Source organism: Panthera tigris, chromosome D2 (genome assembly GCF_018350195.1).
Source record: "Panthera tigris isolate Pti1 chromosome D2, P.tigris_Pti1_mat1.1, whole genome shotgun sequence".
Taxonomy (NCBI): Eukaryota; Metazoa; Chordata; class Mammalia; order Carnivora; family Felidae; genus Panthera; species Panthera tigris.
Window position 1 is genome coordinate 75095492 of NC_056670.1, and position 15812 is coordinate 75111303.

Below are 15812 nucleotides of genomic sequence, written 5' to 3' on the forward strand. Positions count from 1 at the left end.
GTGTAAAATCTCCCTCAGCCTCCTGTTTTTCTTCTTAAATTGAGCTATAATAGATACACAACATCACTGTTAGTTTTAGGTGTATGGCATAAAGAACTGATTTATATAAATGATAGATAGTTGATCTATATCAACTATATATATATATATATATATATATATATATGATTACCACAACCATGTAGTTAACATTCATCACCTCACATAGTTACTGTTCTTTTTCTTGGGATGAGAACTTTTAAGGTCTTCCTCAGCCTCCTTCTTATAAGGGTATAAGGAGAGTTTTTAGAGCACACCCAATTAATCCAGGATAAGACCCTTAATCACATCTCAAGATCCATAATCATATTGACAGAGACACTTTTTCCCTGTAAGGCATAATTTACAGGTTCCAGGATTAGGATCTGACATCTTCGAGGGCTATTATTCAGCTGCCTCTGGGGGTTTCAATTGGCTTTTATTATTTTTTATTTACTTATTTAATGTTTTTTTATTTATCCTTAAGAGAGAAAGAGACCAGGGGAGGAGCAGACAGAGAGGGAGACAGAGGATCTGAAGCCGGCTCTGTGCTGACAGCAGAGAGCCCGATGCGGGGCTTGAACTCACAAACCATAAGATCATGACCTGAGCTGAAGTCAGCCGCTTAACCACTGAGCCGCCCAGGTGCCCTTCAACTGGCTTTTAGTGAAATGTCAGGTAAGCCACCTAAAGCAGTCCAGTAGAAGGGCTGGAAGCTCTGCCTTCATCTGACTTTGTCTTTTCCTCATGCCACTCAGGGTGGGGGTGGGGTGAAGGCTAGGCCTTCAGAGAATGTTCTGAATGGATATTACCTGTGTCCTTAATTCTCTTTCTCCAATTTTTCAGTGTCTGCCTCCTGCCTCACTTAGTCCCCTTCCAGTCTGATGTCTCCCAATCTGTTTAGAAAATTCCAAACCTTCCAACAGGTTGGGACCTGCCCTCTGTCTCCCCAAGTATTTACCACTTTGGGCTTCAGCCTGATGTTACTAAGGATGTCCTTCTGTTGGCTCTGGAGTGTGTGTGTGTGCGTGTGCGTTTTGGGGTTGAGGGGTGAGCCTGGGTTCCTACGAGTTGGAAGAGGGCTGTGTGCCTTACTTCATTCCAGAGAGTTCCTTGACCAGGAAAGGGTGTGGCCAGGTTCCTTCTGAATCACTCAAGGGCAAGTATACCTTGCCCCAAGGAGTGTTCCATTTCTTCCAGAGACAATCTAGCCTAATACCACACGATGAAAACACTTGCTTCCTAATAATTGTACTTTTGAATCTTCTCCTGGAAAATCTATAAGCCTAGCATTATCGAATCAAAGAATTCTTCCCAGTTCCATTTTCACCAGAAAGTCTCTGCATAAACTGGGAATAGCTCTCTGAGTCATTTGGGATGAATGGTGCTATTCTTGAACACACTATTTCCGATCTCCAAATTTATCACTTGAGAGAAGTGAGTGTGTGGGTGTGTGTGTACATGTGTTCCCCAGCTACGTGATTGTTAGTGAATTAAAGAATTGGAGGTAGCAGAAAGTATATCTGAGGTTAGAAAGGGGGGAGGGGCTAAAATGATGCCAGAGAATGATCTGAAGAGGGAAGGACAAATCAAGAGAACACAAAGAGCAGGCACAAAATTCTTCTAGAATGTAGAAGCACAGAATGTTCTTTTATGCTAGTGTTGGGAGCAAGGCTTGTGGTACCTAATGCTTTTTAAAATATGGAGGGTCCTCTTAGAAAGGAAAATACAGAAAGGGTACAGAATTTGGTACAGAGCTTTGGATGACATCCAAACGTCCTGAAGCTTATGTGTCATTAGCCTCAGGGCAAATCCTCTGTCTCTAATTTGAATCCAGGCCAACATCCACCTTCTAGTTACATGATTAATATCAATTGCTCCTATTTCCCAGTGATGTGATTTGAGCTAAAAGCATCTGAATCATGGATATATTAACATATTTCTTCTTTAATATATATTAACATAATGTATATGTACATGTATAAAACATGTTAGGAATCTATGAAATCATCTGAAATCTAGTGGAGACCCTTAATACATAAAGCAGATTTTTACAAAATTATAAAATGACATTTCTGTAACACTTTATAGGTCAGAACACCCTTTCAAAGACTTTACCTCATTGAATCCTGCTGAGAAACTTATAAAGAACATTTTCTATTTTCTCTGCATTTTACATGAAGGAAGCCGGCCTTAGAGAGAATTGGGAGATTTGTTGGCCCACAGGGCTTTGGTGAATGGAGGTGGTGGCGAGACGGGGGCTCCCCATTGGCCAGCGCTGATGGGGTCACATGCAACTGGTAAACACTTCTGTCTACTGGGGCTGGGCAGGGCCCAGGGCCAGCAGGGGGGTGGGCAGAGGAGAACAAGAAAAGAGATCCCATCTGAACTGCCTGCCTTATACTACTCTTTCCTACCTGTCTCTCCCCATCCCCCTTGGATTTCTCAGCTCCAAGCTCGACAGGCAGAATAGCAAGTAATGCTGTTACATCAAATTATATCCTATGATATCATAGTCAGGGTCAGCAGGAAACAAGGAGCTGGTGGTGTGCTGGGGAGTGCTTTCAGATCCGGGGCTGGTCTGTTTCTGCAGGTGAACATCAGTCCCTCAAACTTGTTATCCTCCTCAGGGCCAAATTCTCCAGTTTTCATCGTGAATTCACAAGGGGAGAAAAGTTCAGAATGGAAGGTCCCCCTCAACCCCCCAAATATTTACAGGGCACATTTTTTTCAAAATGAAAATAGTTATACTGAATCCCAAGGGAGTAACAGGCTCCCACTGAAGTAACGAGACAGCATTGTTAATGTCTGGGTGTTTCCGGCCAGCTCCCTTTGCCCCACAGCTGGAGAGCTTTCTGGCTTAGCTTCCTGCTATCTCTCTCCCTTTCCCATCCTCCAAGAAGGGCCCCTGACTCTCCTGGGGTCAGATTTCACAGCAAAGAACTGAAAAAGAGGAAGGAGCCTGGAGAGGGTTAGGAGTATCTGTGCTGTATGAAGACAGTGGTGAGAAGAAAAGTAAGATTAAAAAAACAACTTACAGTTGAGAAACACACACAAAGGACTTGCATTTCCTTAAACTATTTTTAATTGTGTGGAATGGGTCTTTTTTTAAGTTCAGTGCTGCCCTGGACTGAGTCCCTTGGGCTACAGTTTTACAAGCATCACACCTACAACCTGGAATCTTGATGAAATCATAGAACCGCAGTGGGAAAAACCATGAGAAGCAAGGCACTGCTTACAGGCAACTTAAATGTCAGGATTTCGCCATATTCAAAAAGCAGCAACATTACTCTGATACTAATGAAATGGCCAGATTTTGAAATATGTTTGCCACATCTGCAGCTGGTATCTGGTTACTCATCATGAGCCTTGTTAAAAGGTCACCTTGGGGACTTTGCAAATACTATTCCACTCTTCACTTCCCCCAGCTGGGTACCCCACCCCCTTGCCCATCCAGTCCGGGGCAGTCCAGAAACCCCTCCCCCAATATACACCTTCTCTGTGCTTCCTCAGGCTCATTGAAGAATTGCTGGAAAATAGAGGGAAAAGGATGGGCCACTAGTAGGAAAACCGAAACCCTGTATTTCCTTGTCACTAAGTGCTACCCTTACAAAATGGTGAAAAACAGTGAGATGTTCTTTTTCTTTAAGAGAAGAAACAATGGATTTAAAATCTACTGGGCAGCATTTCAAGGATGTAAGTTTCTGCAGGAGCAAGTTCCTGCTGTTTTCTGGTGCAGTACAAAGCATTTTTTTTTTTTTTTTTAATCTCTACAGACACCTGGGTGGCTCAGTCGAGTGTCTGACTTTGGCTCAGGTCATGATCTCACAGTTTATATGAACCCTGCATCTGGCTCTGTGCTGACAACTCAGAGCCTAGGGCCTGCTTTGGATTCTGTGTTTCCCTCTCTCTCTGCCTTTCCCCTGCTCACGCTCTCTCTCTTGAAAAGACATTTAAAAATTTAAAAAAAAGAATAAATAAGCATTAAAAAACATTTTAAAAATCTCTGACATGATTATCTAACAGACAGCATTTTTGACAATTGTTATTGATTTATTATGGTACCGACCCCAGTAGGCCATCCACTGGAGAGTTATAATTGGCAGAGAGGAAGAACAAGCCACAGTTATTGCTGTGGTTTAGAAAACGTGCCTAAGAAAACAACTCTGTTCCTTTTGCTCCATTTAAAAAAGTATACAGGGGCTCCTGGTGGCTCAGTTGGTTAAGTGGCTGACTGTGGCTCAGGTCATGATCTCACAGTTCATAGGTTCGAGCCCCGCATATGGCTCTGTGCTGACCGCTCAGAGCCTGGAGCCTGCTTCGGATTCTGTGTCTCCCTCTCTCTCTGCCCCTCCCTACCTTGCACTCTGTCTTTCTCTGTCTCTCAAAAAATGAATCAATGTTAAAAAATTTTTTTAAAGTATACTGTGCAGAAAGATGGCTTATATACTTAACTATACCTTGTTTTGACAGCATTTAAGAAGTTAGGAAAGCTCAAAAATACTAAGCAGAATATGAAAAATGAAAAGACCCATGCCTTGGACTACTGACTTGTGAAGACAAAAGGTTCTAGATCCTTAGACAATAAATTACCTAAAAATGTTTTTGTGTGTGGTGGAAGAATGAGTTTTACACAGACACATTTAACTAGTGTTTCTTGTTTGTTTGTCTTAAAATGTAAAGCATTAAAAACACATGGTTAAAAAAACAGAAACATCATACAGGAGTATAAAGTGAAAAGGAGAAGTTTTTGCCGTCCTTACATTTCTGACCTCCCTTCCCCTGCCAGACCCATCTCTCCTTCCCATTGATGGGATTTTGGGGTGATGGTAGGGTACAGAGCTGATGGCCAAGAAAGAATTCTTGAAGACGTCTTTGATGCAAAAAGGTAAGTTCATTGAAGCACGGGGACAGGACCCGTGGGCAGGAAGAGCTGCACTGGGATTGTGAAGAGTGACTGATTATAGTTAGGGACAGCATAAGTCTCTAAGGAATTTTGGAAGCAAGGTTTCCAGGACCTTGAGGGGCTGGCTGTTGTGAGGAAAACACATTTATTACTGTTTAGTAAAACCTCAGTCATGAGACCCTTCAGATCTACATCAGGGGGCCATAAGTCCGGAGTATAATTGCTAACATATACTTGGGGTTAAAGATAAAGGAGGTTTGCGAAAGAATTTTTATGCATTTAAGGAGACTTACAGGATCCTAGGGGGTTGGGATAATATTAAGCCAGGATTCCATTTTGCCCTCAGCAAAGTGTCATCATCATGGCAGCTGAGCTCCTAGAGGGAGGTCACTCCACTTGTTTCGAGGACTTGTCATTGGGCTGCTGGCCATAAGGGGATTTAATTTTTCATTTGCCTTTGTTTCCCACATCACCGCGGCAAGCACTTAAACCTCCTTACATCTTGATGAGGGTGATATTTGGGCTCCAGGAAATAGAATCTATAGGTTTCTGGAGATTAGGCTATGGATAAGATTGCCTTTTTCTTGCAGTTTACTAAGTTATCCATAAATGGAAGGAGACTCCTGTCCTGCATGACTGTGATCTCTATCAGTCAACCATCTGCTTTCTTTCCTTTCCCCTGTTCTGGGGCAGCCAGGAGTGTCGAGGAATATCACGCATATCCCACCTTTGTTGGGGGGGGGGGGAATGCTGTTAGCCTGTCCTTTGTCCTCAGCTTGCCCCACGCTCCCTCATCATCATTCCTCTGAAGTAACCGTACTTTTTTTTGTTTTGTTTCAGAACTGTTCTGGGCCTATAAAAACACCTCTCTCCCGTTCTCCCTTTTTAAAAAACCCAAATGGGATACTTTAAAATACTATTCTGCAATTTGGACTTAGTGTGTAACAGTATATCTTGGGCATTTTTTTCAAAACAGCTTTTTTTAGAACTATCTAATTTAACTATTTTTTTAATTGGAAAGTAAATGCATAACAGAAAGGAAGTGAGAGACAGCTGGCTTTAGACAAATATGAAATCATCACTATAAAGGCTAATTACCTTCCCTCTGGAAGGAGATTAGATGTAGAAAGAATCGATTCCTTTTTCTCTTTCAAACACACACACAAATTATTACAGCTGGTTAAACAATAATTTAGGTGGACACTTTTATCAGGCCATACAACTAAATAAGGAATACTTTAAAAAAAAATGTTTATTTGTTTTGAGAGAGGCACAGAGAGAGAGTGAGAGACAGAATCCCAAGCAGGCTATGCACTGTCAGCGCAGAGCCTGATGCAAGGTTCAAACTCACGAACCGTGAGGTCATGACCTGAGCTGAAATCAGGAGTCAGATGCTCAACTGACTGAGCCCCCCAGGCACCCCAACAGTGAGTACTTTTTAGCCCTCCAAAGTATAGAAATGAAGGAGATGGTCTTCTCCAGTGAACAGAGTGGTATCTTTCTATTGGACCAATGTGACAGTCTCCTGAGAGGCTTTTCCCTTTTTTCTTCCATGGTGCTTTTCAAGCAGTTTTATATATGTCAAAGTGCTCTGAGATGGTTGTTACAATTTCCAATTGTCCCTGATGAAGTTAGGGGAGGAGGTAGCACAAGTTTACTGGCAGACAAATCCATGAGAAATTGGCTGAGGACTGGTCAAACGCAAACATTTGGCTTCCAAGTGTCTTGTGCCTTTAACTACTTGCACTGCTGACCTATGAATTAGCAGCCTCCTGGCAGGCAGAACATGTATTTTTAAAATTCCCTCCTTTGGGAGATTTCTCATACACAAACCAGACTGAAGAAAGTTCTCATAGACACACAACATACAAGACTGTGGGCAAGTAGACAGGAAATGATGTTAAAAGTCACATTTCACCAGCGGACACTAGACTCCAATCAGAACCCAAAAATCTCAGAGACAAATAGTAAACTTGACACTGAAGGCCAAATCAATAATCAGAGTTGAGTCATTTACCATCATTATTTGCGTAGGTTTAACTATGTGGACACATTTCTTCATGTTCATTGATTTCAGGGCTGGAAGAACCCTTAGTGATCATCTCTTTTAATATATAAAGAAACAGACTAAAAAAGATTAAGTAACTTGACTGAGGTCACTCGGAGCTGTCCAGTACAACTAACTCCCTAGGGGATATACTTAAATGGGCATAAGGATACCATACACAGAAGGTAGGTAACATGCATGATGGTTATTCCTGTTTAAAAAGCAAAACAGCATCACATAGACTTTCCAGTACAACCCGGATAACACTATTCAAGGGCAAGAGGGCCTTGAATTAGGAAGTTGGAAGAGAGTGAGAAAGGCTAGCCAGTAGCCACAGACCAAGATGGGGAAGCCAGCAAGGGAATGGAGAAGCAGGCCTGAGGTTCAGGAAGTCCATAGCAAGAGCAAGGCAAGGCAGCTGTGGCAGGAGACTGGAGATGTGATACCTGCCGAGGACAGAGCATTTACTCGCTTCACTCATTCTGCTCAGCCAGGCATCCATTTAGAGAGAGGGGGAGAAAGTCAGAGTCCAAGAGCAACTTTTCTTCAGGTTTTCTGTCTCCTAAAGATTCTGCTTGTTAACTCTGAATTTATAGGTAACCACCCCCTTCCATGGTATTAGTTAATGATTGACTGCTGTTTCTGCTAAGCTGCTATTGGGCAGATTTTTCCAATAAATTTCACTTTAAAAGTGTTGTTTAACCCTGACTGCACATTAGAATCTTCTGGGTAGCTGAGGAAAAAAATGCTGATGTCAGAGCCAACCCCAATTAGATTCTGATTTCATTAGTCTGAGGTTCTAGCGTTGGTGTGTTTGAAAAACTCCCCAGGTGATTCTAATAAGTAGCTAGGGTTGGAACCTCTGGTTTAAAACATCAGGAGAAGTTTCAATCAACTAGCCAATTGTTTTCAATTACAATAGCATTGTTTTCTTCACATCTGGCAATGTGATTCATTAAAAATAATGATATAATTTGTAGAACAAACTGTCATAGGGCTTTCTCATCACCTACTCATTTTTTGCTAAATAAAGTCAGCATATGGCTGAATTCAACAGTAAATCTGAAAGTGATGATTTCACGGAAACTTATCTCCATCATCTTGTGTCTAAGTCACATCACAAAGATTTGTTCTAGTAATCACTCCTCTTGATCTTTATGTTGAAGACATCTGGGCAGTCCAGGGTGCTTGGGGCTTATCAGAGATTCCAGACATTTTGCCACCAGAGGTCTTTCTGTGCTCTGGAAATTCAGCAGGGAAATCAGTGTGGGCTGGAATAATTAGTAATGTGGAATTCCTTGCTGCTTTGGGGCCCTCTCACTTTTATCTAAGCGGAAGGTTAAAAGTATTGCCTTCCTTTTCTTATCTCCTACCTCATTTTTTCTTCTTCTTTCCTTCTAAAGCATTATGGAATACAAGAGATAGGACTAGCAAAAGTCACAGATTTATAAAACAGAATGTAATTAAAAGTCATTGAGTTCAGAGGCGCCTGGGTGGCTCAGTTAGTTAAGCAATTGACTCTTGATTTCGACTCAGGTCATGATCTCAGGTTACATGGGTTTGAGTCCCATGTAGGACTGTACGCTGACCCTGCAGAGCCTGCTTGGGATTCACTCTCTTTCTGCCCCTCCCCTGCTCTTGCTTTCTCTCAAAATAAACGACTAAACTTTAAAAAAGAAAAGTCATTTAGTCCAACCACCATCTGAGACCAAGAGACCTTGCCAAGATTACACACTAGATCATGCCTGGAGCTGGAGCTGACCGGGGTACCTGACTCCCAAGCCGCATTGGGTTCAAGATACCACCTGACCTTTCAAAATAGCTCAAAGATATTCTGGAGGGCTTCCACCCTCCACCAGACATTTTATCCTTGTCAAACTAGATCCCTTTCACTCCACTGATCGACATATTTTTTGATGCCTTCTCAGACCCATCCTGCTTAATTCGGGACATGATCGCTTCTGAACTTTGCTGCCTTCTTCCTCGCTAGAGCCCTATGCTAATACTTGTGTATTTTCTATTTTTACATGCTCCTGCTTGATGTGCATTTATTGGATACCTGCTGTTGTCAAACGTCACAAGGTACTGAGAGTAAATACAAAACAGAGAACGGCCCTGCTCAGCGGAGGGTCTGGCTGGGGCTAGACCCCAGTAACCATCGTCTTGGGTCGCTTTTCCCGGCTCTGCTGGTCCGGGTCTCTGCGGCTGCTCAGGCCCAGGGGGGGAGGGGGTGGATGTACGGATGTGAAAGGAGCTAGCATGGGAGGGAAGACCCCACGAGGAGCCAGCATGGGAAGAAAAACCCCACGAGTGAGCTTCTGCTCCACGGGCCACAGGGGAGGTCAGCCATCCCCTAACTCGGTCAAACCCGGGTTCTGCCTGCTTTAGCCCCAGATGGGAAGGCGGGCCCGCCAGGGGAGGGGCCTGGGAAGAGCGGGCGGAGGGGTGGAGGAGGGGGAGAGGAAGGAGAAGGAAGAGCCTGAGGGGAGGAGCCAGGAGACGAAACCCCGGAGAAGCTGGAGGAGAGGGCGGCGGAAGGGACAGGAAGAGGAGCCAAGAGGGAAAAGGCGCGCGGAGGAGCCAGGGAGGAGGAGGAGCCTGGGAAAAGCCGGGGGAGGAGCCAGAAAAGAGGGTGGAGCCTGGAGCCGGGGGAGGTGCCAGGGGCGGGGCCGGGAAAGAGGCGGAGCCGAGGGAGAGGCCTCCAAGGCCACCGCCGCGGCCGCCGCCGGTGCGCGTTCTTCTCCCGCGAGCCTGGCCGCCGGGGCGTTCCCTCAGCCGCCGTTCCTCGAGGCGTGGGTTCTGGCGGCCCCAGTCGACTAGTACGCCCCGCGCGCCCCCCGCGGGTCGCCGCCGCCGGGGCCGGGGGCCGCGGAGACCTGGGCGCGCCCGGCCGCCGCCGCTGCCTCCCTCGGCGCCTGGGGCCGGCATGGAGCTCTTCCAAGCCAAGGACCACTACATCCTGCAGCAGGGCGAGCGCGCGCTGTGGTGCAGCCGCCGCGACGGCGGCCTCCAGCTCCGACCCGGTGAGACCGGCGGCGCGGGGTGGCCTCGGGCCGGGTGCGGCGGGGCGGGGTGGGGGGCGAGGAGGGGGCGCGGCCGGGCCCCTAGCCGCGGGCAGCCGGACGGGCGCCGACTGCGGCTCAGGCGCGCGGGGCGGGGCGGGCGCGAGGGGAGGCGCACGAGCTGTCATTATTTCCTGGCGGGAGGGAGCGCTTGCCTCGCCCCTTCCCCTCCGCGGGGGACAAAGGGCCGGCGACCCTCGTCCCTCCGAGCGCGCCTCCGCGTCGAGATCCGCTCTGCTGCCGGTGGGGAGCGGATCCGAGCTGAGTCGCGGGGTCGGAAAGTTGGGGCGAGGTGCGCCTGGCCTTAGAGGCCTCTTCCACTCTGGAGCGGTTCTGGCACGTCCTCTGAGACAAGTTCTGGGTTCGAATCCCGTCCGGATCTCAGACCAGAACCGACGCACCGGCTCAGTGGAACGTCCTGCCGGAGCTTCACTCCCTGTTGCCATCTGTGTGTTTCTGGTCCTTTCTCGTTAAAGGTGTGACTTCCTTCTGCCTACCTCGTAAGCACCCGATTTAAAGCACCCTTTCTTTGATTTTAGTGTTACAGTTGAACTGCATCGTAATGTTAAACTTTTAATACTTTTGTATGACTCAGTATTGTGTGATACAGGATGTGTCGTGGGGCCACATTTGGGTGTCATATAAGCTGTTAGGAGGTGCCTAAGTCTGCAACGATGAGTTTGTGTTAGGAAAGTTAGTTGACAGTGGTGAGTTAAATAGAGCAGTTCCTGCCCTCAAAGAGCTGACAGTCCAGGACGCGGTTTCCTTTATTGGGGGGCGGGGAGGGGGGTAGGATCTCAGTGCACCTCTCCTTTGAGGTTCCCAGTTATTTTTTCCTGAGAACCTCCGAGAGCTTTCATTTTAGGAGAAGTGAGAGGACAGGCCTCTTTAAAGAAATAGCCAGAACATTTAAAATTTATTTGTAATTCTGTGTGTATTGTAGACAAGAATTCCATGGTATGAATTGAGAAGTATAGAAGGTCCAAATGAGCTTTTTCACATGACAGCTGTTAGTGTTTATAACAACATAGTTTCCTCGGACCTTTTCCCTTAATAGGTTATTCCCATTCCCCACAACAACCTTACAAAGCAGGTGGTGGTATTCTCTTTTTCAGGTGAGAAGAAGACAACGTGTGAAACTTGAGTAACCTGCCTGGGTTCACAGAGAGAGCCTGCCAGAACGCTTTCTGGCAGGTTCCACTGCTTTCTTATGGGGGCCTGCTAGTTGATTTGTGAGAGCAGTGAAGGAGAACTTATTATTTTTTCCTAGGCTCTGGCTGTATTTTCCTGCAATTACATTTTATTTCCTCTACTCAGAGTAAAGACAAACTACCACGCTCAGATAAGGTTCCTGATGATCTTGGGACAGAAGTTGCTGTAGACAGGATAAATTTGACCAGTCTCCAGTCATTCTCTTCTCTGTTTTTTCTGATTTGACCATTTGCCTAACACCTCCCACCCCTCTGCCCCTCCAGTTGGAGTAAGGCTTCAAATGCCCCTTGAAGAAAGGTAGATTGCAAAATTCTCCAGGCTGTCTAACAGCCGACCCTTTAGATTCTTAGGGCTTGGCTATTACAGCTGGATGAACTTGAGATCATCTCCAATTCATCCGGCAGAACACTTTTCTGTGGCGCATTTCCTGGACTATAAAATGAGGGTTGGGCTTTGGAGTCCTTGTACATAAAATGTGTTTAAAACAGCACTAATTTGTTTGGTGTTTGTTCAGTGTACATCTTGGAGGACAAGAATTAATGTGTTTCATAAAAAACAGCTCTCTAGGTGGTCACCTGTGAATTTGGGCAGTGGATTGAGACCTATATAAATAGGGTGGACTTGGTTGTTTCCATTTCTAGGGCTAGTCTCTCCTTTCTGTTGGCCTCTAAGATTGACAGAGGTGAACCAAGCTGGTGGAATTGCATGCAAGGAAGTAAGGTCATGGAAGCCTTGAGAATAGGAGGGGTTTTAGGTGAATTATTTGTCTTTTCCTTGGTTTGTGTTTGTTTCTTGTACACAAGAGGCTCTCCAATCCTAATGGTTGCTTGGGCATAAATTACTCAAAGTGAAGTAAGTCAACTCTTCTTGTATGCTTTCAGTGGAAGGCTACCGAAACACCTACTTCTGAGCTCAAGAAGCTCAGTGAGTCACAGGCATAAGCCTTTAATGAATATTCACAGGGTAATGTGGGCCTAGATTTTGTATTAAGCCATGTGGTTTGAATTACTGTTTATATATCCAAAGTCCATATCAGAAGGCAAATTAAAAGTTTTTTTTTCCTGAATAAAATGATTGTAGTCTGTGCAATTAAGTTCATATCACTTCTGAGGATATAGCAGACCACAGACAGAAGTAGACTAAAAATCTAGAGGAAGGAAGAGGCCATTATGTTTTTGAAGTAACAGCTTGTTTTGATCTTCAGGTGTGTTCAAGTGTAGCCAGTGAATAAAGAATCCCGTGCATTTAACTTTTCCAAATAGTTTTTCCTATCCAGTACTCAAGGTCCTTTCTAAAGAATGGCTATTAATAATGGTATTTTAATTGGATAAGTGTTTTTCAGATCTTTTTCTATAGAATCATTTAATATTGTCTTCATTTTATTGGCTCTTTTCCCTCTGCTTTTACGGACAGCTTTGCTATTGTTTGTAATGACAGCATTTAAAATCTTTCATTGCTTCCTATTGGCTATTTAACTGAATGGGTTACTGACCAACTCCTTTTTTCTCTTCCAAAGGGCAGTATTCTAAAACCAAAAAAAGCCTGTGGGCATTGTGGTTTTTGTTTTCGGCTATTGAACCACCTGAAACAGGACTTGTCTTTTTCCTAGAGACATCAAAAGAATCTGTATTGATATTTAAAGTTAAACGACCATTTCCTTGGCCTGGAATGTTTGTCAGCCCCTTTTCCTGCCTAATTTATTCTGTTAAGTCCCTGCTCAGATACCGCCTCCCCGCTGTGCTCACCCAGGCCCACATCCCTGGGGCAGAATTACCGGTCACCTTTATTGTGTTTCTAGGTGCTTTATACACTTAGTACACACTTTGATTATAGCCCATACTGCATCACATGGTAGTACTTTGCTTACTTCTTTCCTGTTGGACAGCGTATTCCCCAAGGCAAGGACTTTCCTCATCTTGGTATGTGGGCTTTACAGTAGTTAGGATGAAGAAGGCATTTTTGGTTGAGTTGAGCTAAAGTCTGTGTTTTCTCTTAGTGATGTCATTGCCATAAAAATAGGATGTTGTGTTATGCTTAATATTCATTTTAAGCCCTGTTTTGAATATCTTCTAATTGGGGCAGAAAAATCTCTGTCCAGCAGGGTGAGGAAATAACCATGAGAAAAGGTGTATTTCCACTTGTGTTATTTTTCTATCTCATTTAGTATCACCTTTTTTTTTTTTTTTAAATCCCTGTGGTAGTATTCCCTATTTTCTTAACATTGCTTGAATTTTTCAGTTTTTTCTTCTAGCTAAACACTTGAGTGCTGTTATTTTTTTATTTTTTTATTTTTCTGGTGTTTCCACTTTTTTAAGGGTAGTGAGGAGTCTGTATTCATACATAGCAACTGCTTTTCGGTGGATGCTTCTGTCTTGCAAGGTAATGACTACCAGAGATTGTCTTATGTTCTGCCAGGGAAAATGATAAAGCTCCGTGTGAATATTCACTAATCTTCCTGGAGTGGTGTTTTACTATCTGAGAATAAGGATTATAATTTAAAGACTTAAAAAAAGGAATATAAAACAGTCTACTATTGGGGAAGGGTGATAAGGTCTTATCTCTTTAGTCTTAAACATTGCTGCTACTAGCCTTGTGGCTTTGTGTGATATGACGGTGTTATGTAATTTCCTGCTGAGTATTGGTTCATTCTATTCTGAGACTGAGTGACCATGAAAAGATGAGAGCGAGCATCTGTCATATACATAACATTCATAAGCCTGTAAACTATATTTATAGTTATGATACTCTAATGAATACCAGAGAACATTTTTTTTTGGAGGGGATAGTGGCTCTCAGAATTCACAGAAACGTTTAAAAGTGTTCCTGTTCTTTGTCGAGTTATTTTTTGATGAAAGTTATTTTTAGTATGCCATATGAAGTTAACTTTTTTTGAATGAGAAATTGTAGCTCTGGAATTGAAATAACATAGAACTTTTATCTCTTTTCAGGAATCGTATTTTATGAAACTATATTCAGTTTATTTAGAGTTTTTTAGTGTCATTTGCTGTTTACTTGGGGAAAAAAAGATTTTTGAACTTTATCTTTTTTAAACACCACGTTTACTAAAAATTCACAAATTACCACGACAAAATGTAATTGGGCATTTTGATTTAAAATTGGATTATTAAATCTGTTGTAAAAATATTTTAACCATTTTGTTGAATAACTAGGTTTTTTCCTGGTGTCTTTAGTCTTCAGTTTCCTTTAAGCAGTTTATCAGTTTTATACCCCAAACCCCTTTTCTCCCGTATTTTATATTTCTAACAAGCTAGCAGTTAGATTGTACATTTATTTTTATGAACATTGGTGCATGCAAGATAGAAAAGACCGCTGTTTCTACTCCCCCACTTCTTTAGCTTAAAAAAACCTAGTTTTTCTAAGGTGACTGATGACCTTTGCAATCAAGTTTTACAGATTGTGGGAAGTTTTTGTGCATATTTTGTTGTCTACATTGTCAACCGAGATTAATCATAGTAATAGTAACAGCTTTTATTTATTGAGCATTTTTCTGAATCAGATAGTGTTCTGAGCTCTTAACACGTACTGTTTTATTTCATCCCCACAATAAACATCGGGAGGAGGGTTTATTATTATCCTCATTTCATAGGTGAGGAAACTGAAGCACAGAGAATGAATTTGTCCAAGTTCAAAGAGTAAGAGTTAGGCTTGTAACCCAGTATATGACTCTAAAGCCAAATTTTCCCCAGTATTGACAAAAATGTTTTATAAACCTTTCTACCTTCTTGACTACAGTTATAGGATTTATATTTTAATGGTAGTATCTGAAATGTATCTTTCGCTATCATAATCATTATAGGGTAGCATATGTAGAGAGTAAAAGAGCCTCACATGTCAGAGCATGCACATTGAGAAAGGATCTATGTAGAATGAAAGGCTGATAACTGGGACTACTGGTCAGTCTTTGATCCTACCCCTGCCCTGACTCCTTGTACCAGAATTAGTTCATGTAGTACAGGGAACATTGTTATATAATTGACTAATTGTTTTTCCAGTTAGGGTCAGTTTATCAGGTTTCTCTTCGGTTCTTAGAACATCTGCAGTTTGGGCAGGGAATAGATACAGGGTAGATCTTTGAGCAGAAACATCGATATGTACTGGATGGGAACTATTTCAGCCAGTGATGAGCAACCTGAAGCCTTTCCCAGTCTCCCGTCAGGAGTCCTAGATCCAATTTCACAGGCATCCTTTCAGAGCACGCAGAGCAGAGAGGGAGTGGAGGAGAAAACGTCTTCGGGGCAGCCACCTTCAAAGAGGGGAAGAACCTCTGTAGAGTCCCTGGTTCCCAGATGCTTGGGCTGTGACCAGGCCTTAGCCAGCAGAGGCCAGGACTTGCCAAAGGCTGGTTTCAGGAGAGGCAGTCTCAAGGCCTTTTAGGCTAGAGCATTCCGGTGCCAGAAACCAGGGAGCCCAGACAGTTTGGTTTTTGAGAAATTTGGTTGCATTGGTGCTGCTCCCCGATGCCCAGCAGCTTGACTCCCCTTTGTCCTAACTTCCCAGGCTAATAACTCAGCCCAAAGAAGGACATATTGGAGGCACCTGGGTGGCT

The 15812-nt window shown here is 43.7% G+C and overlaps 1 protein-coding gene across 3 annotated transcripts in view; it reads left to right on the forward strand.

Moving 5' to 3' along the window:
* The first annotated feature begins 9681 nt into the window (after positions 1 to 9681).
* INPP5F (inositol polyphosphate-5-phosphatase F) overlaps positions 9682 to 15812 on the forward strand; it is an 89204-nt gene continuing 83073 nt past the window's right edge. For 2 of the 3 annotated variants that reach the window (XR_006208926.1, XM_042959771.1), the window contains exon 1: positions 9716 to 9994. Coding sequence is in view for 2 of the 3 variants with exons in the window: in XM_042959771.1 (XP_042815705.1) it covers positions 9898 to 9994 (97 nt within the window). In the remaining variant the exon portion in view is untranslated. Of the gene's footprint in view, positions 9995 to 15812 lie in introns of all 3 variants that reach the window. The other variant, XM_042959772.1, reaches the window with a different exon arrangement.